Genomic DNA, 26,106 nt, shown 5'->3' on the forward strand with positions numbered 1-26,106 from the left:
GCCGCTGTCAAAGAATTTTTTTTCTCTACCAAAATGACTCGATATTATAAACAGGCTATCAAAATTGAGAGAAAGAATTTATCTTTTGCGACTAATCAATTTGCGAAAACAAACTGTTATTTTTTAAAAAATTTCCATTTTTCTTTGCTATTTCTTAAACTTATCCTTTGTTTACAATTCTCGATTCTCAGCGAGATTATCTTTTTTTGCAAAGACGCCCTGGGGTGTACCCAAATTAAAGTCACGAAGATTTAGCTCCCAAATTGTGGCAGCAAAATGGGATGGAACATAATTGCCATAAAATTAGCTTCAAATGAAGGAGGCATTGAGGAGATTCAACCCCATGGACGGTTGTTTATTATTCTTTTTCGGTGAGGTTAGACCGAGAAGTTATCTCTGGTAAATAAACTGTATATTTTGCTCTTCTCCGAATCCACTCCACAACAGCATCAAGTCATATAGCTTGACCCGTGCCTATAGGGTCACATGATGCGAATCAGCCAATCAGCAGGCGGTTTATGCCCGCCTCAGCAACGTCACTTGCTGCCATCTTATTTTCCGATTTCCTTTGAACGAAAACGATTAGCGGCTCGCTTTTCCTTGAGTTTTACTCGTTTATTTAGGTCCGATGTTTAGGAAGTCATGCTCCTAGCATGACCGCTTCGAATCCCATGCTTCATGGCTCAGACTTGGACGAATGCTGCTCGAATGTGTTTGCACTGGTAAGCCGTAGTTGTTCGTTCGATTATGAGGGTTCTATTCCTGCTTGTCACATGTTACAGTGTTCTGTAAGGTTGTAACTCGCTCTAGAAGCATGTGAATATTTATTTGCCAATTACTAGAAGAATACCTTGTTGCTTTAGTGCAAATAGATGATCTAAGCTCGAGAATCTGAGGTTAACTTAACGGAACAAAACCAATTCGCGGGCGTGTTGTAGAGTTAGTTGAATGTCGTAATGAACATGTCCTCTATTTAACAAACGGTGGAATTAATTCATTCTAAATATTCTCCTTAATTGCTTGCAGTACGATGAATTCCCTGGCTTGTGTGTGCTGCATCGTAAATGATTAGCTCTGCGTGGCTTAAAGCAAAATATATGCATCAATTCGAAGCTGACAAATGCTTTACGAAGCCGTACACAAGGCCCATTCGAACGTGAATTAGTTCGGTCTTAGTGGGTTTGAAGGGTAGTTAGAGTTGATTTTACAAACAACATGCTTTGCCGCTTTGCATTCGTTTACACGAATCAGTCAGGGATTCCTTTTGTTTGCCTTTGAGGGGGAATCTTTCCTGTTAAAGGAATTTCTTGGTTGTGCGTACACAAAGCGAGACAAGGGCTAGGTAATCTTGCCGTCCACTGGTCTACTGTGCTGACATTTTTCGCGATAATACGTGCATGCTTGCGCGGATTAGTTTTTTCCTTAGTCGAAAATAAAACTCTAATGTGGATGTAGTTTTCTCGAAGCTTAAAAAGTATACTTTGCTTTTAATGCAAATTCAATCGACGGATTTGCGGATTTTCTCGATTCCTAACCGAAATATTCAATGCGTATGTATTTTACCTGCAAACCAAAGTCGTTGTGCGGGGCAATATTTTTCCGGTATAAGAGCCGATTTAAGTATTGTATTTAATTTCGTCGCACGACTAGTAATTGTGCCAGAGGATTGATTTTGCTATACCATGGTGATAGTATCGTAGTATCTACGGTTTAAAATTAGCCCAGAAATAGCGAGTGTCATTTGTTTTTGCCAGTAACATATTTGTCGCATACGTTTTGGCGAACTTGTCCGCGGTGTCAAATTTGGAACTGTCTAACTCTTCAGCGAGTGAAACCGACAGTCTGAATAATTAATCAGTCGACTGGGTTTTTATTGAGAAAGAATTGATCTTTACTTATTTACTCCTGGGCAAATGTTTCATGTAAGCAAACCAACTGCTTTAGCGACACTTCCAATTCGATTATTTGCCCGTTTTCGCTCGTTGCCATTTTCGAGGATGAAACATTTATCACGATTTTCCTCATGTGCGTTAATTAATTTTCATGCAAGGTGTACTATAGAATGATAATTATGTGTAACTACAAAGGCGCAGTGTTGCCGGAAATTTTACTCTTTTTATTGTGTCTGGGAGGACGAGATTCTTCAAGTAACTTTCTTCGTCACGAAGGTTGTAGATTTCCGATGTCAATTTCAAAGTGCAATGAACAAGTTTTGTAAAAGCCGCACGTCATTGACACAAACTGATTGTCAAGTGATCGCAAATTATATCGCTAACCCCTGAACCCAAAGTTTTGTTTTGGAGTTATAGTTTGGATTTAAATTCACTTGTTCGAAGTTTTCCCAGAAATTTTGGGGACTATTTTAGGGATTATCTTAGTCACTTGTCTTAATGCATGACCACAGGATTTCTGAAATGTTCATTTATGCCAGAGTAATGTTTGAACATTAGCATTAGTTTCAAGATAGCATCATTTTAATTTTGTAACCTTGATCAAACTCTCCACTTGCCACTAAAAGGTGTGATTTTTTAAAAAAAAAACTAGAAAAGTTTCATTTTCTTTTACAAAAATTTAATTTTTTTTCCTGTAAGGAACAAATTGAAAGTAATTTTATAGAGTGCCAAAACTTCTAACTGTTCCTGTGTTGATGGTACTCCAGACTCGCATAATAAAAATTGTTTTTAGTCTTCAGGTGTTTTGCATTCATCACATGCAATGGAGACTTGAGGGGTTGATTGTTGTGGTTTCCCTGTAACGTTCTATTTAACGCAGCCGGTAGAGGGAGACCTGAATAGATTACAGAGAATGTTTACTTTCCTTCTAGTTTCGTTTTTGTGATGCTCATTGTGTTTTATTATTTTCTGCATTTTGTTGGTTTAGCTAAGGACAGAACAGTCTGAAATTTTGTATGTGTCACTCTACTGTATATTCACATCAAGGGATGCACAAGACTCTAATGAAGTTCTATAGAAAATGCCAAAAAATAGACCACTTCATCAGTTTGGTTTGCTTTAGAGAAATTATCTGATCTTTTGGTGTGTTTCAGATTTCTTTAACATTTTCATCAGGAATCTCAACCTCGAGTCAAGTTGTGTGGTTTAAACTTTTGAATCTGTGAGTTTGTGAAACCCTGAGGTGTGATCATTCATTTGAAATCTAATGAGCCAATCTTTCATGAGGTACTGTCTGTTTTGATATTTTTCATTTTTTTTTTGGAAAGAAAAATTTTGAATTTTGGGGGCAACTTGAGAATAAAAAGGTTAAGCTAAGGATTTGTCAAAACAACAAAAAAAAATATTGCACAGTTTCTGATGAATGTTAATTTAGACATGTCTTTTAAGTTTAGTGTTATTTACATTTTCTGCTAGGAGAGTTCAAGGAGTGTGTAAAAATATTGCGCTTGATTGATTTAGTTGAGAGTGTCGCATATTTTAAGTAATTTTAGGAGATCATGTTGTTGCCAAAATTGTCCATCTTGAAAGAGGAGGTGTACAGTAGTTGTGTTTTGAGCATTTACAGTTATATGTATGTCACAGTACGTACAATGTTTCACTTAGAGTTGTATTTAGCATAACTTCATCTCTAGTATATGTCAAACTTGGGTAGGCTATTGTCCCAGCTTATTGCGACATTTCAAAGGTTTTGATTGAGAAGTGGTGTGTTGGGTATTTCACATTTCCTCAATATTGGTCTTCCTGAGTGTGTAAGTTTTGGGTCAAGCATAGTCCTGTTCTTTCATTTGAGATTTGATCACATTTATCGTCTAGCAAGGTGAGATTACATTGACATGATGCTTCCTTGCACAACAATAGCTTGTGTATTTCTGTGATAAGTTAAATATTTGACTAACTTTAAATATTCAGAGCAGTGCATTTGATATTATCTGCTAAACCATGACTCAGTTAAAGAGCTTACAATAAGCTTAGGACCTGGTCACGTTGTTTATGTTGTTAAGCTTTTAAATGTGTGTAATGTTATAGCTCTATTCAGTCTTTGTTGATGGAAAAGCTTTACAAAGGTTCAGGTTATGTTTTGTTGTTTCTCCTGAGAATTGTCTCAAGTTCTTAAAGATCACTACAATGTCCTGCTTAAAAAAATTATTGTTACCTAAGTAGTTCAAATCATAAATTGTGTTTATACTGTTATATTTAATTTCTTCTCTCCAGTCTTGAAAGACCACAACTTCCTGCTTAAAATTGTTATATCCCTTACCATGTGTTAAATAATACATACCATTTCCTGTTGACTGTTTCAGAATTTTACTGTCCATGAATTCCTCTTTTGTTGACAATTAAGAACTGTCATTAAAGTTTTACAGAAGCCAGCTCTGATCATAAGCAAAACAAAGTCTTCCCTTCCTTACTAACTGGCTCTTAAATGCGAGTGGTTGCTTACCGCTGCTACTGTAGCTTCTGATGACAGCCATACAAATGAATGTGAAAACATCATTCAGAAATGTTTATGCCAAAAAAAAAAATTAACAGCAGCTGTCTTTAGTTCAATTTAACAGTACTGTTTTAGATTAATAAATATATGCACTTTTGAAATGTCGAAATCTTTTGTATCTTTTGTTTTTTATGCAATATTACCCAAATGATTTCTTTGATGAAGGTGATTAGGTGTATGACAAGTTATCGCCAACATAGAAATTCATTATATGCGGCTAATGTAATCTGGGTTAAGTTAAAACAAGTGGCATTTAGATGATGTCGTGTGGAGTTTTTGGAACAATACTTTCGGTTCTGCATTTTGAGAGATAATTTTTATAATTGTGGTTTCTGTTTGTGTGTTATTTTATGTTATTTGCTTTGCATTTGTTTGTTACAGCGCTACAGGAATGTTTATGTACACGTATAGTCATTAGTAAAATTTATTGATATTATTTTAGAACGTTTCAGTGGGGCTAGAGTAGACCCTAATCTTTAACAGACGTTCATATCCGCACCGTCCGGAAAAAACATACATGCATTTTTTCCAAGGTCAGGGAAAGTCAGGCAACTTCTAAATCCTAACCCAAAGTCAGATAAAAGTCAGGCAATTTGATTTTTGGCTAGCCACTGTGTTTGCAAATGGGTTTTACTGTTGGCAAAGGTAATGAATTGTCCCCAAAGGAGCTGTTTTCTTTGGGTTTATTGCTGGCTTGTTTGCCTTTGGATTTGTCTTTGGAGGTCAGTGAATAGTCAAGGAAAGGTCAGGCTTTTTTTGGTTTGCTTTGGGTGAGTGGCAACCCTGTTGCACTTTACAGTTATCTTTAGCAAACAATCTATATCTTCTCTTGAGCTGTAGTGTGCAAGATGACAGTATTAGATGCAATATTATTTTGCTCTATGCATTGAAGTCTTGATTCTAGACATTGCCTGCTCCAGTCCTATTTATTGTTTTGGGGTTTAATATTAAGCATTTAGTATTTATTTTCCATGATTATCATTGATGATATTTAAAACATTCATGTTGTTTACACATTTTATATTCTGATTGGTCCGGTTGACCTGACATGATATTGTAACTGCAGAGTGTCAGCAGAGCTAGAACCATGCAACAATGTATTTACCGACAGCAATACTCTTGTTGCATCATTTTAAGGAAGCACATGTCAGAACTTTGTTTACGGTTTCGCTTTGCCGTAAAGGGGAAGTACCATGCAAATTTGCTGTCATTTCAAAACCAAAAATGTTCGTCAGCAGAAACAATGTTTGTTATAAATTATTACCCCAGTGCAATAAAACTGTTGATTAGTGCCTCTGGCCAGAGACAGAAACTTGAATTGAAACTTGAAAAATGTTAGCTAATGTTTTTCAAGTTCTCGCATTTTTGTTTCCAAAATGCGCTGGAACAGATCACGAGTTGTTCCTTTCAAGAATTGAGTTGATTTCTTTCCTCTCGTCATTCTAGAATTATTTGGCAGCTGATTGAAGGTCTTATTTCATCATTTTTAACAAAAGATATCAAAACCCCATGATACTTCCCTTTAAGCAAAAAAGGCTGTTGAATATCTCTGAGCAACAAATCTTGTTAGTGCCATTTATTGTAAACTGTCAGTGTTTATCTTTATGAAATTGCATTTTTATCAGTATTTTGTATGTCTCAGTTCCTTTAAAGATAGATTCTAAAAATAGCGTAGAGACCACCTTTCAAATTTCAAGGTTGGCTGCTTACAGGAGTTGCAACGGTTGATGTAGTTCAGACTAATCTTTCCTAGAGCAAAGAGAAAGAGTCGTTTTAATTTATTTAAAAGTAAATTTAAAACCATCCCTTGTTTCACAGTCAAGGGGAGTTTCATTATTATCCCAATTGGATGTTACAAAAATCACATGACAAAGAGGAATGTAGTAGATAATTATTCAAATTTCAGAATGCTTTGAAAATCACATGTTCTACTAGCACGTGATGCTATATATACAAGGATGAAAACTTGTCAAGAAGAAGAAAACCTTATGTGAAATAATGAAGTTAATCACTTTTGTTTCTTGTCTAGGAAGTGTTGCTTGACTACATTGTATTTTGTACTCATTTACAGATACACTGATAAAAATGTTAATTATAACTACTTGCTTTAATTTGCTCATTTAGTATTATTTTGCTAATACCAGGCTTAGTGCTGTTTAATGTTATCAGTCCACTGTTTATTGGCGTTAGTATTTGAAGTGGTGATCATAATTACATGCACAGCATATGTACAGTAGTAATGATCATTGTTTTCTCATCAAAAACACACCACGTAATTTGTGGTCCTCACTTTTCAGTTTGTACTAACATTGTATAATGTAGGTGTGGCCATTCAAATGAAAGCTACTGAACAGTATTTTCTTGTGGTGCTGTTTGTTACAGCATATGAGATGGTTCTAACTTTTGAGTTTTTGAATGACATCCTGAAGTGTGACCATTCAAATGAAAGCTTCTGAGCATTACTTTCCTGCGGTGCTGTTTATTATGGTATGCAAGATGATTCTAACTTTTGAGTTTGTGAATGAAATCCCAAAGTGTGACCAGTTAAAATGAAAGCATACACATACCAGTGCAGTTTGTTTTCAGTTGTGCAAACATCAAATTTGTAAAATGTGCACGTACTAAGAAGTTTAAGAGAGGTTGGCCAAAACTGTGTGTTTTTAATTGCTCCATTTCGTTTGATAGCAAATTGACATGTTTTGTGACTCATAACTGAGGTGTTTCAAATAAAGAAAATTTGTTTTAACTTGCCAACTAGTTAAAAGGATTACCAGCCAGACTTAACAAGATTACTGTACATGTACCTACACCTCAAGTAACAATGTCTAGACATGTATTTTTTTTTATTTGCTGGCATTAACTCTACCACAACAACAGTAACAAAAATTCTTTACTTTAAAAATTCTGTTTTATAACAATTTCATCACTAGCTGTTAGTGTAAGCTATTTTGAGGGTGAAGTGGAAAGATATTGTGATCAAAGCATTCTGTGAGTGAACTTGTGTCAGAATTGAACAGGTGAATGAAATGAAATTTTGGATTATGTCTAAAGTTATTTGTTTCTTTGATTTTCATACCTAGAGTATAGTATTGCTCAAAAGTAAGTTACCACCCTCTTGTGAGACGCAATTCTCGTCTCAAGAGACGAGAGTCGCTGATGTAGTACTTAAAGAACCACGACTATGACCATCCTAATAAGCAGATCTGTGTTTGTTACTTTTATATGTTTTTTTCCCAACCTTTGGATGGTGTTGTTGGGTTGGTGCCGTGGCAAGTCCTCAAGCTTGTAATCTGTAAATCTCAAGATCGACTCCTGAGGGGGCATATTCTGTGTTAATTTTTTCCTCCTCTGCTTTTCTTTTTTTTTTCCGGACTAAGAGATAATACATGTATTCTACCATATTTATATGTCCCATACTGAAAACAACATTAACTGTAATGTAGCATTCGCATTCCAGTATTTAAAAATCCATGTGAAGTCGGCGCTTTGGTTTAATCCTTGTGCATTTCATCAAATTGAGATTCTCAAAATCCTCATTATCCTGTTTTTTTGGCAGTTGAGTGTTCTTTAGGCTATTTCTTTTACAGTAGTTTCGAACTCCAAAAACATTACCGTTGGTTGCATCTAAGCGTGGACACGAGACAAAAAAACATGTTCTAATAGGGTGCCAGACATGACATGTTTTGTCGCCAAACATTTGAAGTTTGACAGCTGTTAAGCACACTGTCGCGCCAGATCAGCACGTTCCACTCATAAGCTTATTTCATTTTTCTCAACTTGCAGGCATATTTCTTGCTCAGAAACAGCACACTTGCCTCCAGGAAGTGTTCTTAACATCTAAAAATGCTTGCAAAGAATATTTTGTTGAGCAAAAACAAATGAGGTCAACGACAACCACCTACTCCAAACTTCGAATGTTTGGCGCCAAAACATGTCGTATTTGCACGCAACTAGAACATGTTTTTCCCTCCGGTTTACATGTATATGCTTAGATGCAACCGACGGTATTTTAATTGAAAGAGGAGAGAAACTTAAGCAAGCCATGAGAGTACTCCATACAACTGTATTTTCTGAACGTTTACAGCCCATCAAGCGACCGATGGAATGATGGAATGACCGAGCGAGTGACATTTTTGTTCATTACAATAACTTGATGTGCAATTCACAAGTTAAAAATGCGTTAGTTAATACATGTAAAACTACATGAACCTTGATTTTTGCAAACAAGCCTGGACAAATCATGCCTCTTTGAGAGTGTCGTGTGATCAATCATTTTTTGTCATTCAGTGTGGCAATATAGAACCACAATTTATTATGAAAGGTGTTCGTCATCATGGTTTGAAATGATAGCTGAGTTTAATCGTTTGTCTCACAATTGAGTTACATAGATGTAGATCGTGACTTTTCGACCGCTATACTGCTGGTCTTCATCAGGCGATGGTGTCAACTGATTGCGTAACAGTATAAGTAGCACCTTGGTTTGTGTTGATTGGTGCGTTTCGATCCTCTCGTAGGCTGTTGTTGATTGGAGGATTTCAATCCTTGTCACTCAGACTAGAAATTGTTCCCTCAGCGGTCCACCTTGGTCCCGATAATGTTGCTTATCTTTTCCCCTCTCCTTTTTCTTCTTCCCCTTCTTCTCTCTTTCATGTTATTATTAGCCTTCTTGGGTTCAAAAAAACTTTCTGTCGGTGCTCTTGCACCAAAACTACTGATATTTTTATCGACCACCTCAACAAATCAGATAGATATAATTATATGGCTTATAAAATATAACATGGCTTACATGTAACCTGGCAGCATGTACACAGCTTAAGAAAGAAAGAGTATTGAAAGAACAGAGTAGTACACTTAGAAAATCAAGATACAGTACAGCTCAAAAGTAAGTTACCACCCTCTCGTGAGACGCGAGTGAGAGACGAGACACTCGTCTCGCAAGAGGCTGAAAAAACTTTAAGTACTAAGGCTTGACTTTTTCACGAGAGTTTCGCAAGAATATCAAGTTGAACTTGCATGTGATTTACATGCTTGGATACAGGAGGAGACTTGAACGTCCGTCTTAAAAAAAATCTTATAGCCACTTACTTTTGAATAATGAGTTGTGGCTTTAATATTATCGAGAAACAATGCAAGTATAAGTGTCAATCGAGAGACGAACTTGTGGGTAATTGCTAATTGCGAATACGGATAAATCTTTAACATAAACATAAAAGGACAATCAACACAACAAATCTGCGAAAAAAGCTTTTTTCCCCGTGGGGAAATCTAGTGGTAAACATCTCCAAAGCTGCTTTGTGTTAGAAAAAATGTTCCTTGGTGCTGGCTTCGCTAAATCATGCGACATGTAGAGATGCGTGAGTGTCTGTTATGTTTATGGGAGCAGACTGTTCAGTTCTACATGTATGTCAAACCTACTTTGCTGGCAAATGAAATGATGTACAGACAAAAAGCAATTTGCTTGCTTAGTACCTGGACATTCACTTTCCAGACCTCTATTTTAATAGCAGACAATTGGAAAAAAAGTCAGACATCTGCCTTCGCGTAGGATTGTTGCTAACTGGGCACAAAATTTGCATGTCATAAATTTCAATGAATTTCAGAGAAATTCAGAATTCACTAGAGTTTGATAGTATCAAATCAATCAGATACTACACCATGCGCCTTGCAGTATAGCTAAGTGGGAACAAACTTTGCCTGCCAAATTCGCACAAAATTCACAAAAGTTTTATATTTTTTTATCTGCAGATCTCTGTGATTAATATTGATCTGTGCATTAATATTTTGACATAGATTTTTTTTATTTTAGTTTTTGTCAGGTAATCATCATGTATCCCATGTGAGTAAGTTACAGCTGTTGCATTGTCGCAACTGTGTAATATGCAGTGTTTAAAGAATGTCAAATGGTCTATGTAAAACTGGCTTGGCACCCTAAGCACTAATCATTAAATCTAGATGAAAGCTTAAGGCTTTTAACATTGAGGATTTGGCACGTAATTAAGTTTTCAAGTGCTTTATTTTAAGGCCTTTAGGGAAATAAAATTGGTAACTTATTGTGATTTCTATAAAATGGGTGCTAAACCTGTCAAACTAAAAACAAAACAAAAATAAATAAATAAAATAAAATTACCATATGTTTGGGTTAATTGCCTATTGAAGGTTTTGCAGGGGCTTTTTTCCTCAAAAGGGGCCCCATGATATTTCAACTTTACATAGAGAACATTAGTGGTGCCTTTGAAAATCAATGTTTTGAGATGTGGAACCTTTTAGAAGTTGCTTTGATAACAGATTAAATTTGTAGTTCAAGTGTGTAGTACAAAAAGGTTTCAAATACATGTATAACCGTGTTGGCAAAAGATATTTTGTTAGCAAATCTCTTTGTAATAGGGACATACATGTAGCTTTCCTTGGTGAAGCTTCTGTGGTATGTTTGATGTACTATGTCAAATTTTGTGCACGATTGTGTGGCTAAATGTAATTTAGGCAAAGTTAATTAATCTCAAGCCAGTAGGGTCAGCTATCATCTTTGATGGCAGTGTCATCTGCAGGGCGTTATCAGGGGCAAGCATCATACCTTGTGACTATCACAGCATTTGTCTTGCCTTGTGCTGGTCGTTGCAGACCTTCTCTTGCCTTGTTTTTAGGGAATCATTGCAGATTGTAACCCTGCAATTCCGCTTTGTTTGGGGCATGTGCGCAAAGTAAAATTTTGAGATAGCTTTTCAACAAGAAAAAACATAGACTTGGACAGGCTTTTTGGTTTTCTTTTTTCTTTTTCACTTTCCTCTTTAATTTCTTTTTTTCCTCCCACTTTCTTTGGTGGTTTTTTGTCCCTTCAGCGGCTTTTGTTCCGCTCAAAAAAGTTCCACCTAAAGATAAAAAAATCTGAGCATTCTCAACAAAAAGTCACATGCACCTTTGGCCCAATTCATTATTATGCTGATTTAGGAATGCTTGTAAGACTTAATTTTTCGCTCTATTGGCTGGACACACAGCAAAAATTTATTTTTGTGGTAAAAGTGATGATGTCACAAGTGGTGTAACGACCACTTGCCAGTTTTAGCCAGTGTGGGAGGTGATGGTACATGTATTGTGGTAGTGGGAGTCCAAGTGATACTGTTTATTGTTTAGATACAAATATGATCCATTCAATAATTGGCATGAAAACTATTATCAAGCAAATTTAATTTGCGATTAATTTTTCAAATTTGTCAAAGTTTTTTTGAAACATTTGTTGATTGATCATCAGCTGTGCATTTAAATGTGGATGAAATCCACAATACCTCCATTCCAAAGATTGTAATTTTTTTTCCAAGCTTCTCATGTCTGCATTTTGGGGCGTTTGACAGAACTACCTTAAATAGCTGTCATCACAAGGAGTATCACATATTCTCACATCCTTATGTGGTAAAATATTTCTCCTTTTAGATCACTATATTGGCTTTTAGTTCAGCCATAATTAGCTATATTGTCTGTGTTTTGTGTTTTACAACATTACCTATATTTTCCAAATATTTCTTGTGTGGACACCTTTCCCATCCAGCTGTTTATATATAGACTTAGTTCAATAATGGTGTTGTTTCAGTTTGACTATTTAAAGTTAACGTTTTACTTTCAATTGGTATTTCTTTGTTGATCGAAAATTAATGATCACTTTTGTTGCACTGTTAAAGTCTTGTGACTCCTTACAAATTCCTTTGGCTTTTGTAGATCTGTATTATTTTTATAGACATGTAGTTGATGTCATTTTTATTGTGAGCTCTCCCACTGTCAATAGCTTATTAATTAACACATTATTATGTAATGTGATAACCTTTGTCATGAGGTTTGGATCAAAGGGCAACTAAAAATGCAGCTGTAAACCTTGCTTTTAAATGACATTAATAGACATTTTTATATACTATGTATGTTATGGTTCAATTGCCATAACATTTAATATTAGATGAGAAGAGTACCTCTAAATTAAAGGAGAAAACTGTCATCACTTATGAAATGTTCTGTCAAAAATGTTGTACTGCAGCATTCTCTTGATACCAATTGAGGGTATCCGGATTGGTAAAATGCAGGGCAGTTGTTGGCAAGTTGTTCTGTTATGGACCCTGATAATTAACTTACATTTTCAGCCACCTCAGATAAGGGTGGTTAGACATCACTGTCTTGCTAATCGCTCCAGGACCTTAATTTCATCCTTTGATGTAGTTAGATTGCCATAATTTGTATACTGTGTGATACACAAATCTCTGCAATGGATTACTGTACATGTATTTTGCCATCTGCTACGTTATTGATGCTAAACAAACTAGTCAAAAATTTATTGTTTTCATGCATGTTCTGTCAGACTGGTGGGCAGGTCTTGGCGTTACTGTGCCATCATGGACTTAAAGTTTCCTTTGTGATGAGTGCTATTTTTCATCATCATCATTATCCTTCAGCCCCACCTGCTGCAACGTGTCGAACAACTTCATTCCACACTTCACAATCTTCCATTACTGTTGTCAGATCCTGGATTGCCATACGTGGATAAATGATCTTTTCTCTAAAGACTTGCGCAGCTGTAGATGGTCTTTTGTCCATTAAATCTTTCATCATTAGTTCACACACATTGTATACAACATTTTGTGCATTTTACTTTAGTTTATTCATTCATCTTTTAGGGGTTTATACAAACTCGAAGCATGACTAGCTTTCAGTTGGCTGACTAGCTCAGTTGGTTCATGTAGTTAAAGCAACACTACATTTGGTGTCCAAATGAATCCCATTCAAGCCTGAATTTTTCATGCTTTTTCTGTCACAACTGCATAAGTTTGTGTTTTTTTATTGCAATGGTTTGTAGTCCACATAATTATATTACATTGAAAGACCATATATTTCACTCTCACTGAGTACTATGTATGTAAAGCCCTCTCAAAGTGTACTGGCAGCTGGCAATTTTTGCTGCTTATAGACAATGTATTTTCATACACGTAACTAAGTGACCTCATGGAAACAAACAGATCTCCTTGTGAGTGGATCAAATTCACTCATGTAACATGAGAATCAAATTTACCCCAGCGCAATCATTCAAGTTGTTTTTTGGGTACAGTAATTCTTAATTTGCAACTAGTTTATTTTATTCAATAGTTAGAAAAACTAACTATTCCTGTAAGTTGTCTCTCCATTTTTATAGAAGTGATTTACTCCCAACACTCCACTGAATTCTGGTCGCCATCCGTCAATACTTTAAGCTCCCCAATTATTGTGTGGCTAAAAGTTCTGTTTATAACTACAGTACCACATAATATATCCTCTGCATTCTCCAGTTGCCTTGATTAAAACCATTGACCTTTTTTCAACAGACTGATTTATGTGGATTGAAGTGGAGGAAGTATGTTTACAACCTAGCATGTGGAGCCAGTCCTGGAGAGGACCCTGTTTTGAAGTCATTTTCTTTGGCCCTCAGTCATGACATCTTGTGTGCGTGGCGGAGGTGTCCATCGACAGGCTGTCAATCAAGTGGGGATCCTAACAGTATCAACAGTGCAAAGGAGTTGTGGGTGTTCTGGTTTGGTGATGATCCTAATTTGCAAGGGATTGTTTCAGCGGAATTAAAAGGTATTTTGTCTGTTAAAGCCCCAATATCGACATGTATACGTGTATTCTCTGCATTTGATCTCCTTGTATTTCTTATAGCAGTAGTTGGGAGATTTTGCTGAGACATCAAAATGTATTATCATAATTAGGTGACTATTTTATTTGGTTTCATGGCTTGCATGTGTTATAAAGCGCTGATTCCGCTCTATTTCACTGAATTGTTCAGTGGGATGTTGTCTGGTGGTTGCCTTTCGCAGGGTTGCCATGGATACCTCCTTATCGCAAGAGTTCTGCCTGGCTCCACAACCTTTGAGGCACCACTTCCAAAGCTCATCTGTTGGCAATGAATTTAATAAGTGTTCAATGGGGTTTTCCAGAATATCCCTTCAGTGGAAAGGTTTTTGGCTTGGACCCCTCATCCTTCTATAAATTCCAATTTATCATCATCATCATCATGACACTTGCAGTTGTTATGCATTGTATACATGTAAATCCATGTGTCAGTTCCTTCATTTTACACAGTCCTTTTCCCATCCTTCTATCTCCTTTCTTGAGCTAAAGCTACTAGGCTTCTTCTGTTCATCCTTGACAGTTCAGGGCCAATTTGTTTTGAGTCCCATTCTTCTACCCTTTATACTTTCCTTTAAAAACTTGGGCTTTTGAGGCCCTCTTTGGAATTGCCAGTGACCTTTCATAGACCTTATCACTCGGCGGCTATGTTGAGTCTCAGGATAATAAAAAGCTTTGTATTTGCATGGCAAGTCTCGCACAGAATTCGCATCTGGCCAAGACTTGGCATGCGAAAACAAAGCTATATATCCCCCTGAAACTCAACATGGCTGCCGTGTGATAACAGTCTATTGGGGGGTTGGTGGGGAGATTTTCTGGAACTGCGTGACGTGTTATTTTTTTCGTTAAAATTTAGTGTAACTGTGTTTTGATTTTACAGAATCATGCCATGGGTGTTGGGAAGACGGTTTGCCACACGAGCCAAGATCTCTACTGTTCAAAGCTTTACATAATTTATTAGAAAGGTATGTGATTCATTGTTGAGAGCAAAATTCCTGTTATGGGGATTTGAGGCAAAAACTTCAAACAATGTGTGTACATTTCTTGTAGGTGTTTGTTATCAAGAAAATTTGTTCGTCTGGGGAAGTGGTTTACAAAGCCATGCGAAAATGGTGAAGATCTGAATTCCAGGTGGGGTGATCATTTGGTGCAACAAATGCATGAAACTATTAATATTAATTTTATTTTATTTTATTTATTGGAGTAGTAAATGCATGAATAAGGGGTTAGTTTTAAAAGAAACTGTGGTGCTGTTTTGGTGGCGAGTGGAAATGAATGTTTTGTTTTATCAGCAGAGTTGATAACTAAAAATAATTTGCCCACCATGAAGTGATTCCAGTGCTGATGTTTCGAGTGTTAGCCATAATTTGCGCTGACAAAGAGCTAATGCTCTGAACGTCAGAACTCAAATCTCTTTACCGTGGCAAAATAACCTTATCAACTCCGTTGATAAAACCAAACCTCCAGTAAATACCTGGGCTGATGGCATTTTATGGAAATTGATTTAATAACGACTATTAAATGTGATGTATTTTATTTTTTCAGCAATCATTTGTCCTTCTCATTTTCCTTCTTTGTCCATGGTGAGAGTACAGTCTGCACTGCCGTTGAAATCCAACAACAGCAAAGAGTCCGCCATCTTTCTCTTGAAGATGTAGCAGTAGCTGTTACCAGACAAGAAGGTCTTCCAGGTAATAGTGGCAATAGTGTAACATGTATGTGAATTGTAGCAGTAAATGTACTTGAGTGTGCATGCAAGTTTATATGTGTTTTTGTCAGCGTAATAATGAAAAGATTTGGTTACTACATGTACATACATCGGTAATTTTGAAGAAGAGCTCCCCAAACCGACTGTCGGCCGACTGTCGACCGACAATCGGCCGACAAACGGCCAACAGTCGGCTGACAGTTTATCAACAGATTGTCGACCGACTGTTGGCCGTTTGTCGGCCGACTGTCAGTCGACTGTTGGTCATCTGTCGGTGAGTTGTCGGTAGGATTTAGGTTGAAAATACATTAAAATAAATGCATTATCAAAGAAATAAAAGGAATTGGATTAGATTCGCTTAATTTACTTGTGTTTCTGCTTGTGTGTGATCGTTGCTGGGACGCCATATTGTATTTTTGACGTAACTGTTTACTAATACCCAATCCCCCTCATTTGTCGTTATTAGTCATTTTATTGTTGGTCATTTACTTTCGCAAACTTGGTGGCTCCTAAAAGAGCCGTTTTGTTGTTTTGGTGGCTCTTTAAAAGAGCCGTTTTGTAGTTTTACTCGTAGAAACGCTCATCAAACTTGAGTGGCAACAGCTTCCCCTCTCTCCGCATGTTGGATGTTTGTAACAAAACGTAAGCTTAGATACCATGAACTAAGTTCGGTTCGTGGACTGTTCAAGTAGACTTATAATCTCACTTATATTGTACGGTGGAATTGATCTGTCGGTAGCCTGTCGGTAGTCTGTTGGTAAACTGTCGGTTAGCTGTCGGTCCACTGTCGGCCGACAATTTACCGACAGTTGGTTTGGGGAGCTCTTCTTCAAAATTACCCATACATCTAGGGGCTGTTTTCATGAAGCCTTCTTATAACAATATGGCTCTTTAAGACTAGTATTTTTTCTAAAGATTCTTGTATTCCAACACTAATTGGGATGCATTTTAATGTAGCTAAACTTAATTTATTCAGTCCTTTGAAAAACTATTGAGTAAAATGAAGCTCGACATTACAATATTATTGTATGATAAATGATACTAGAGATTCACATGAACCTAGTTTAATGGCTCCCTCAAGTCTCATGTGGCTCAGTGGTCAAGCATTCAAACTAGTTACTGGAAAGACATAGGTTTGACTCCTGCTTGGAGAACTTGGGTTTTTTTTTCAAGTATGCCTACGTCCCTTACTGAAAAAAAAAATTAGCCTATCATTTTTTCACCAGACTTAAAACATAACATCACATTTCTTTCATTAAATTTCCAGTGTTGTTAGGGCCTTATGGCTTGTCTGGATTCCTTACTGGTCAAACCAGCCACTTGGAAGAGATGGTCTCAGTGAAACTCATGGAGGAGTGGAAGAAATTTTATCCTCTTGACGTCAGCACTGATTGGAGCGAGGCAGCAAGTCAGTGTCCTGACAGGGGTGTCCCTGCGGCCGTCATGGTTGTTGTGGGTGAGACTCAGATGTGGTATCCATCTATGTACATTGTGGTTCCATACACTGAGAATGGAAGAGCTGGCAAGTTTGAATTTCGTCTGTTTTTAGTTATTTTTAGTTTCCTAAAAAGTGACTGTTTAATAGCGGTCAATACAATAGAAACAGCTTATGGGACTTAGTAAAGGGTGATTGTGACTGCTTAATAAGTAGATTTTAGGACTTTGACAACTGAAAAACTGCTTGAAACAATGCCCCTAAATATATACAGGTTCAACTGTCAGTATTTTTTGCTTTGCTGTTTAGTTGCATGTCTCCATCCAGTTGTGTTAAAGGGGCACTGTCATGGCGATTTTGCTGTATTTTGGCCAAAACTGCTCAAGTATTTGACAAAGAACTTGTTTTGTAACATGAAATTTCTCTTACAACACCTGGAAGAAAATATTAAGGTTTTCTCATAGGAAGAACAAGGGCCAAAGTCAATTTTTAGTGACTTCTCTAAAATACACAGGAAGAACTTTTCAAGTTGCAATCCACTTCCATCCTAGCCATCTACAGCCAACATAATTAAAAGTAGTTTCTGTGCACAAGTAGGGTTATTGTTAACAAAACTGAACCATTATTTATAATGATTCCATTGAAACAAATATGTTTCTTGGCTATTCATAGTGATACTAAAAATAGGTGAAACTGCCCCTTTAAAGGGAACGTCCAAATCTAATTTTGGAGGGGGCCTGCATTATGTATTTTTAGTTAATTTTCCTGATTAAACTCATCACTGATAGTGACTCACAATGCTTGGTAGAATGATAAGTAGGGAAGAAAGAGTGCCCTAAAGAGACTTGGTGGGCACCCTGCATGTGGCAGTGGAAGAGAATTGCTGGCCAATGAAATTGTCTTGTCATGAAGCCAGAATTGAAGAGAAATAAGAATAAGAAGAGTCTTCTGAGCCTAGTTGCTTCAGTTTCAGTAGTGTCAAGAAACCTGGGGCATTCATTGTAAGGCGAAGTGTCCTCTAAGGACACATTTTGATGTGACTACATCATAGGTCTCCACCATCTTACATTTGAGTTGGAAGGTCAACGTAGTTTAAAACTCTTTTGGCTTCTTGGAGATATTGGCATGTGTTGTACTGTTTTTGTTTTTGTTTGTCATGCATGCTTTGATTAATACGTAACATTTAACCTTATGATTTTTTTAATGATTTTGTGTGGATGCACTTAATATTGTCCTCTGTTCCTGACTGACTATCACTAACGTTTCTAACCCTTGACCTTTAACCATCTGCAGACGGGTCTGTGTTACCCAAAAATGATGCAGCGACCACCTCAGGTCCAACATCACTAACCCCACCAGCGTCTCCTCTTGATTCCAACACTACGGATGTTGTTACAGGTACATGCACTGCGAGTGTGCCACCGACACCGAAGGTTACTTCTCCCACTGTGAGTGAAAAGAAGACGTTGACGCACTCGTTTGTGCAGGAAGTCTGGCAAGAGATCACCAAACCTGGAATGAAGTATGTAAAATGGTCAACTGTTCAGTTACAGTGTTGTCAGAAAATTGTAAAGTAGTCAGCTGTCCTTTGAAGTAACCCTAGCTGCTAGCCACACAAAGAAATGCTTTGCTGTGCCAAGAAATACCTAGCAGAATAGCCAGCTGAGATAGTAAGGCAGGTGGTGATTTTTGCTGGCAGCCAGCTACTTTGATTTTTTTTTCAATATCAGGGGTATGGTTTATCAACAAGGGTATCCAGAACACTGAGAAAATTTTAAAAGTAATAATAAAATATTATATCAAACACAAGGAAGAGTGTTTTTATCTGATTTCCAAACACCGAGAAATGGGTTGAAAAAAACAGGCACAGCTGAGTTTTTTAAAACCAACTTTGAGGGTTTTGAAATTGGATGAAACAGTCGTTCTTGGAGAAATTCAAAGCAAAAGTTAATCAAATTTTGTGAAAATTAAGATCACATTTCCAAACCTCCTTCACAGTAGCGGTTTTCTTTGTTTTATCTTCATGAATTATTAATCAGTTTAAGAATACATATACTTGACATTCATGGTTAATTTCAAATTATTTTCAGCAAAAGTTCATCCCAGAGTTCCATGTCAAGACTGACTCCAGCATTTCTGAAGACAGAGAGCTCAAATGATGTGACGTCAATAGGCCAGTGGGATTTTGAGGAGCCATTTAAGCGCACTTCATGTTCCTGTACATCAAGTAGTAATATCAGCAGGTAAGACTTACTGTTACACACACAATTTTTTTTTTTAATTATGAATAGGAGTTCCCTACATCATGGTAACACAGAAAGCTGCAAAAGTTTAGAGAAAAATTCATCTTCCAAATGGCACTCTTAATCCCCACAGAATCAACTGCTTTTCATTGACTAATTTATTCTTGTTTTCTATGTTACCTTGCTCCCACTAATAGCGTAGCTCCACTGCTTACTATGTAAACCACCATTCCTTGATTAGCTTTTACGAAGAGCTAACACTTAAAGCATCAGGACTCAAGTACTTTCATAATTTGCTAATTCTTCATGTTTTTTGTTTGCGTCCTTACAGGCCTAAGGCTCCAACCCAAGTGCGACCATCCTTTGGAATAACAAGGCCAATACCATCACCAAGTTATCGTGCACCATCACCACAGCAGCAACAGCAAACTTCACAGCAAACACAAAGCAGTGCCAAGTTAAAGAAAGAGAAGAAAAAGCCTCTAGTTCCTTTTCACCATCGACCGAGTATGGACAAGGACAGACCAGAGGCTGTGAAGAGTCATGTAGGAGCCATGACAAAGGGCTTGCCGACGGCAAATTTATTGACTAGTGTCACTCAAAAGAGACACCCTGACGTTGCTTTTGCCCATAATGGGAAGAAGTATCCAGTGCAAGGTCCGCCGACACCTTTGCAAACTATGTCGGGAGTGCCTAGTCATAAGACTCCTGGAGTTGGTGTAAAATCAGAGGTGAAAGTGTCGCAACCTTCTGCTTCACTGCTAAGAGTGGAATCTTCAATAGTGCCATCACAATCTATTGCCAATGGACTGAGAAATGCATTGGTCAAAACTGATGAACCTTGTGCAGAAGATTTTGTTGGTAACAAAGCTTGTGACAAGAAGGATGAAATGGAACGGAATTGTTACCGCTTGCCCGAGGAAAATGGTTTTGGTGTTCCTGTCCTTCCTTTGAATGCTCTGGATTGCAGACCACTTAGTGATCCTTCAATACCAATGGTTGTTGCATCACCTTCCCCTTTGGAAAAGCCATTGTCAGTGTGGGAGAGGTAAGTTGCTGCCATGTGTGTCTTAGGTTTATTTACAAGATTCGCCATTGCGAATCAACAGACAATTTGCGGAGACTTGTCACAGAGAAACTTCTCCAAATATGGGGTCCCACAACATGACCAAACATGAATAAAAGGACACTACAATAATAAAAATAAAAATAAATAAATAATTATTACATTGTGTATAGTACGCTAGATTTTGTCCCTCGGTGTAATTTCGTGGTTTTTAACTACAAGCTGTTGTTACCAGCATTTATTGAGTACTGTAGCATTCTTGTTTGGGCCAAACATTTTTTGGATAGGTTTATTTTTTGGTAACATCTAATTTTCTTCACTTTTGCATTGCAGTGGGAAGAGGCCTTCTACTGATACTGGTTTTGAGAGTGCGTTTTCACCTGCCAAGAGAAGGCGAGAATCCTCAACAGGGAGGTCTAGGTCAGATAGCACTGGAGGGGGCCGACCCAAGGGGCGGAGGAACAGCACTCAGCCTTCACCTGCCACCACACCCCTTTCAGATCCATTTACACCACAACCGGAAGACCAAGAAATGGAAATGATCCAGCCACCAATAAAGTCACCAACGCAGGGAAGGATCCCAGCGAGCAAACCTCGCCGAAGAAGCAGCAATACAACTGGTGACAGCCCATCGGTGCCTCAACCAGCAGATGCCAGTAAACCTCCCGCGCGCGTGAAAAACCGACGACAGAGCTCTCGCAAAAAGCAACAAGAGGAGAAGGAGAGGTTGGCCAAAGGGGTGGAGGAAGTAAAGTCACGCCCACAGAAGAATGAGAAAGGAATGTATCCCAGTTTCTCATCTTCAGATGATGAGCATGAACCAACACCTCGGTCGTCAAATCTCATGACAGAGCAAGACCTCGCAGTGACACTTAATGACCTTGATAAACTGTTTGACAGCGATGAGGAAGAGGATGAGTTGGGACAGCCAAAGTCTATGAAAATGGAATTTGCATCTCATCAGATAAATCCATTTGATTCAATAACAAACATCAATACTCATCACACCATTACAAATGCGGGCGTGGTCGCTCAACAGGATTTGGCTCGTATGTTCCCCACCCCTCCCTCCTTGGAGACGGTGTCGCACTCTCCACCATGTTCTGTTGGAACTGACTATATCAGCCCTGGAAGTGTAAAGACCACAGTGCACAGTGCTATGCTCTCTCCTGAGTCCCATCATCTTATGAGCTACACTGGAATGGATACTGAACAGGAGAAGCAACATAGTCCAGTGGTTTGTATTCAAGATTAATTGGTAGTACCTTAACATTGAAATTTTTAGACCACAATCAATTAACCGATCCATTTGCAGATGGTTGGTTGGTCAGTGAGTCATTCGTTCAATCCTTTGTTTGTCCATTCATTCATTTACTCACTCTATGGTCGGTCAGTCAGTCAGTCTATTGTTTGTTTGTTTGTTCATCCGTTTGTTCAGTCATAATTATTATCAGTCAGTCAGCAAAAACTTGGATCTCATATTTATACCTTGTTATTAGTGAGGTGGCTTATTGTCTGAATTATAAATAAATGGTAGAAGATGGAAAAATGGCATAACTTCCACGTGCATGTACAACACACCCAGAAACACAAAGAGACAAATCAAAGGGAAGGAAGAAAAATGATGTTAAAACAGCTTTAAGAGAATATCACACAACTAAACCTGTGCGATTATTGCAGGTTTAGTTCAGAGGTCTCCCAGTAGTTTTATCTTCCTAATTCATTATTTACATGTTAACCAGCCTTTTCCTGTAATGTTCTGTCGTTAATGATCAATCCTTCTTGCCATAGGAACTTGGGCCTGTGTTTGAGATCCCTAAATGGCAAGATTTCCCAGTTTCCTATTCATTTGAAGCTGTTGTGGGGTTGCCAGTTTACAAGGGCCTCCCTTCTGCCTTGCAGTACTCGCCTTCCTGGAAGGTAGGTGCAACAAATTTCACACCCAGTCTTAGTCTACTGAAAGCAATAACAGTGCTTTGGATTGAGGTGGGAGATTGCAGAATGAGGCATGATACGATAGGCTAGATATATAGTTATTCAATGACATGCAAATGAATTTAAAGGTGTTTGTCAGCCATCGTGCACCTTAGAGATGCTTTGTCTGTTCTAACCTCAAGGAAGGCTTACCAGTTTGTGAACCATTGATTTTTTGAATGGATAGTCAAATTCATGTTCTTTTTGTTGGAAACTTCACGTTTTTCCTTTGTAAATAAGGAAATCAGCAACAAGTGATTGAGTGATTAATTTTATACTTATACCCCCCCCCCCCCCCCCATGATTGAAGAACACAAGATGTTGCTCTCTCAGTGAAATCATAGAAGATTTACATGCTAATGTTTTTCTCTCCTTGTCACGAAGCAGGCATCCCAAAAGTCATGGACCTTGTCAGTTACCAAGTTGGAAAGGTCAGTATGAAATGGAATTTGTTAAGTGTTGTTTTTCTGTTTGAAATGCATATAAGTTTATTATGTATAAATAACAATTAAGGTACGATAAACTCCTATTGTCTGAAGCAAGAAAAGGAAATAAAATTCATTGGACAAGGCTGGAGTTTGTGTTAGCCAGTAGTAAATTAGGGTCAACTCTTTAGGCCACAGTTTGGTAATCATAATAAAGAAAGTTTGTGTGTGCGCTTTTTGGGCACATAGTGTATTCTGAGAAAGGAATACACTGGAAAATCTGTGTTATATGTGTTGTCCAGTAACAAAAGTTATCCAAATCATTTTCACTTATTGCCATGACCCCAAGGGGGGAAATGGGCTGGAAGTTATCCAAATGGCCAAAGTAAAAGAATCGATCGATTTTTATTAGGTATTCTCGTTTTTTAATATCTGGAAGATGTCCCTCCCCTCTTAAAAGTAAATTAATATGATTCTTGGACTGAAATGTTTAAATGGTCAAGTCTTCTAGTGCCAAGCCTTAATCATTTTCCCTGATATTTTCCTTCTTAGCACTCCCGATGTCCTTAACTGTGACATTGCTGTTGCCACTCCTTCGCCAGCAGTGGGATATACATACACCCATCCTGCAAGTGTTAGCAACGACGTCAAACATTTGACATCTGCGGCTATGTCTCCTGCCTCTCCAGCATCCTCTGTGTCGTCATTCTCTATGCCGTCACAGTTTCCAAAACCGTTGCACGGAGGAAGCTTAGATGCAAAACCTTTGTTTCAAACACCTCTTCCGGAAGCGAGTTCGTTATCAAAGGTTCTGACATTATCAGACTCCTACATGAACTACTTTAGTGACAAGTGCTATGACAGCGTAAGCCTCTGTTCGTGTTCAAAGCCTTTGGAGGTTGCAAGAACAAAGGGGACTATGGCAAAAAGTAAAGACTTAGAGAGGTGCATCTGTGGATTTGGTTCTCTCGAGGGGATGAAATTTCCAGCTGGTGCAGGCCTTTTTCCTGATGACGTTTGTGGGACATCAGTGGGAAGTACAGCGCCACTTAAAAAGGAAGGTGTTGTCAAACCAGTGGTTCAAACTAGATCAGAATCCACATCGCTTGCTTTAAACAGACGAAGATCAGCAACAGCAACAACAACAACGATTGTTTCATCACAAGTTCCCTTTTGCTTGCTGGAAGAGATTGTGAGTCAGTGTTCGTCTCCATTTTCTTGTTCAAATCTCAAATATCAGCTGATGTACAAAGGTCATCATGGGACTGTGAAGCAAGTTTCTGGTGCATTGCCGCAAAATAAAGGTGAGTTTATGACATAATTTTGTGTCATTTGTTATTTAGATTTATGCTAATTCCATGGGAACTTATGCATCAGTATATGTAAATGTAGCAAATGTTTTGCCATGTAAATTTTATGCTTTCTCTTTCCAACTATCCCCAGTCATCTTCTTGGATGAAAAGGAATACTATTCTCTGTATGCATTTTTTTGAAGGTGCAGTAGATAGTGGCTACCTGCAGAGTGTCCCTCAATCAGCGGCAGTCGGTGCGCTTAACTGTCTTCGTCAGCTGATGCAGGATGCCCTGCAGAAGTCCACGAGTAGAAAGACGTGGGAGCAGCCAAATGGAACGGTGGTTCAAGGTCCCTTGTCTTGGAAGCAACTTCATCATTTGGCAACAAAAGGTCAGTTATGCTAGAAGTACTGTGTTCGGTAATTAGCCATCAAAGGTCCAATATCAACATTTGTATTCTCTTAATTGTTCTACATATATTTCTTGTGGTTCTTAAGGGGAGAATTTGGAAGAACCATTGTTTTCCTTTGGTGATCATTTACCATATTCTTGCAACCAGAATGTGTTGTTAAACAGTGATTTTGTAAAGAGAAATTAGATGCTGGTCACTATTGGGGCTTAGAGGGTTAATATTGATGTTGCAGAGTATCTGACTTAGCCTGTTAAAGTTTAACCCTCATGTTCTTGCACATAGCTTTTTGAAGCTTAGTCACAGGAAGTGTTTTTTGTGGGGAAATTTCTTAACCATTATTTTCAAGATCTTCCCACAGTAAGCCATGCCCATGATATGAAGTTATTTTGGGTAAAAAGATATGGTTTGTTTACCAGGTTTTTTTTGGTAATTGCCACAGAGTTTTCTTTCTGAGGAATTTCCTGAATCCTCATATCTTATTTCTTTAGGTAATGAAGACACGCCCCGTGCACAGCCCATTCCATCAGTGACAGTGGGATATGGTGGAGACTGGATGTCTCTTTCTCCTATTGCCCTACAATTTTGGGTAAGCATTAGCTTGTGTTTGGTTTCATGCTTGATTTGCGTAGTCACATCCTGTAGCGCGTCGTAGCCAAAGAGAGTCACAAGCTGTGTGCAATGGTAGCCAAGTGGTTATTGATCTGGAGTTTTCTTGCCCTCTCCACTAGCTGGACTGGATTTCACAGTAGATCCAGGTTCATCTTTTTGGCTGTGCTTGTAAATGAGCAACTGGTCTGCCTTTTTCAAGCACCCAAACCAAATAGAGGAAGTTGTTGTTTGACTGCTTAGGACTCTGTTTGAATCAGTAAGAGTCTCCCAGTGACTCTGTAGCCAGAGCATCTGATCGGTGTACAAAAGGTCGTGGGCCACTTCCTGTCAGGGACTCAGACTTGTTGAAGACATGTTGAACATAACATCTTTCTTGGTTCATGAACAAGCTTAAAATTTGTCACCCCTATCGTCACACTGGATGCTTTTGATTTTTAATTTTGCTGATTGTAGTGGTATGCAAAATGCATTTCACATATAAAGCCAGTAAATGGCCTACTAGCCTGCTACGAGTCTCAGTTTCTTCGTGTTTGAAGCATTCTGATCCCGTGGGGGGGGGGGGGGGGCACTTCCTCATCTGTAAGAGGTTAATGGGGATGTGCCGCTGGATGGGGTCGCATTTTCACGACTGGATTGACTATAATGGGGTTGCATTTTCAATAGAGTTACTAGAATGGGGTCGGATTTTTGGGATAAGAAAATTCTATTACGTAGGGAGTCAAAATGGTCTCAGCTAAAAAAGTCAGAAAGTTGTTCTTTATTAAATATAACAATCACCTTGCATTACATTCTGTTCTCGAAACCACAACTTCAATAAACCAGTTACACAATAGCACAAAACCACCGGTCCAGAACAAAG

The 26,106-nt window shown here is 38.0% G+C and overlaps 1 protein-coding gene across 3 annotated transcripts in view; it reads left to right on the forward strand.

Moving 5' to 3' along the window:
- The first annotated feature begins 543 nt into the window (after positions 1–543).
- Positions 544–26,106, forward strand: part of LOC146482747 (mediator of RNA polymerase II transcription subunit 13-like) — a 37,574-nt gene continuing 12,011 nt past the window's right edge. The window contains exons 1-15 of one of the 3 annotated variants that reach the window (XM_085106806.1): positions 544–722; positions 13,779–14,034; positions 14,963–15,047; positions 15,133–15,213; positions 15,628–15,773; positions 17,058–17,312; positions 18,519–18,747; positions 19,316–19,468; positions 19,800–20,516; positions 20,868–21,771; positions 22,326–22,454; positions 22,893–22,939; positions 23,486–24,237; positions 24,429–24,617; positions 25,127–25,224. In XM_085106806.1, coding sequence (XP_084962932.1) covers positions 654–722; positions 13,779–14,034; positions 14,963–15,047; positions 15,133–15,213; positions 15,628–15,773; positions 17,058–17,312; positions 18,519–18,747; positions 19,316–19,468; positions 19,800–20,516; positions 20,868–21,771; positions 22,326–22,454; positions 22,893–22,939; positions 23,486–24,237; positions 24,429–24,617; positions 25,127–25,224 — 4,110 coding nt within the window. In that variant the 5' untranslated portion in view covers positions 544–653. The remainder of the gene's footprint in view (positions 723–13,778; positions 14,035–14,962; positions 15,048–15,132; positions 15,214–15,627; positions 15,774–17,057; positions 17,313–18,518; positions 18,748–19,315; positions 19,469–19,799; positions 20,517–20,867; positions 21,772–22,325; positions 22,455–22,892; positions 22,940–23,485; positions 24,238–24,428; positions 24,618–25,126; positions 25,225–26,106) is intronic. The other 2 variants (XM_085106807.1, XM_085106808.1) reach the window with 2 other exon arrangements.

Source organism: Pavona decussata, unplaced genomic scaffold, assembly GCF_977016875.1.
Source record: "Pavona decussata unplaced genomic scaffold, jaPavDecu1.1 SCAFFOLD_44, whole genome shotgun sequence".
Taxonomy (NCBI): Eukaryota; Metazoa; Cnidaria; class Anthozoa; order Scleractinia; family Agariciidae; genus Pavona; species Pavona decussata.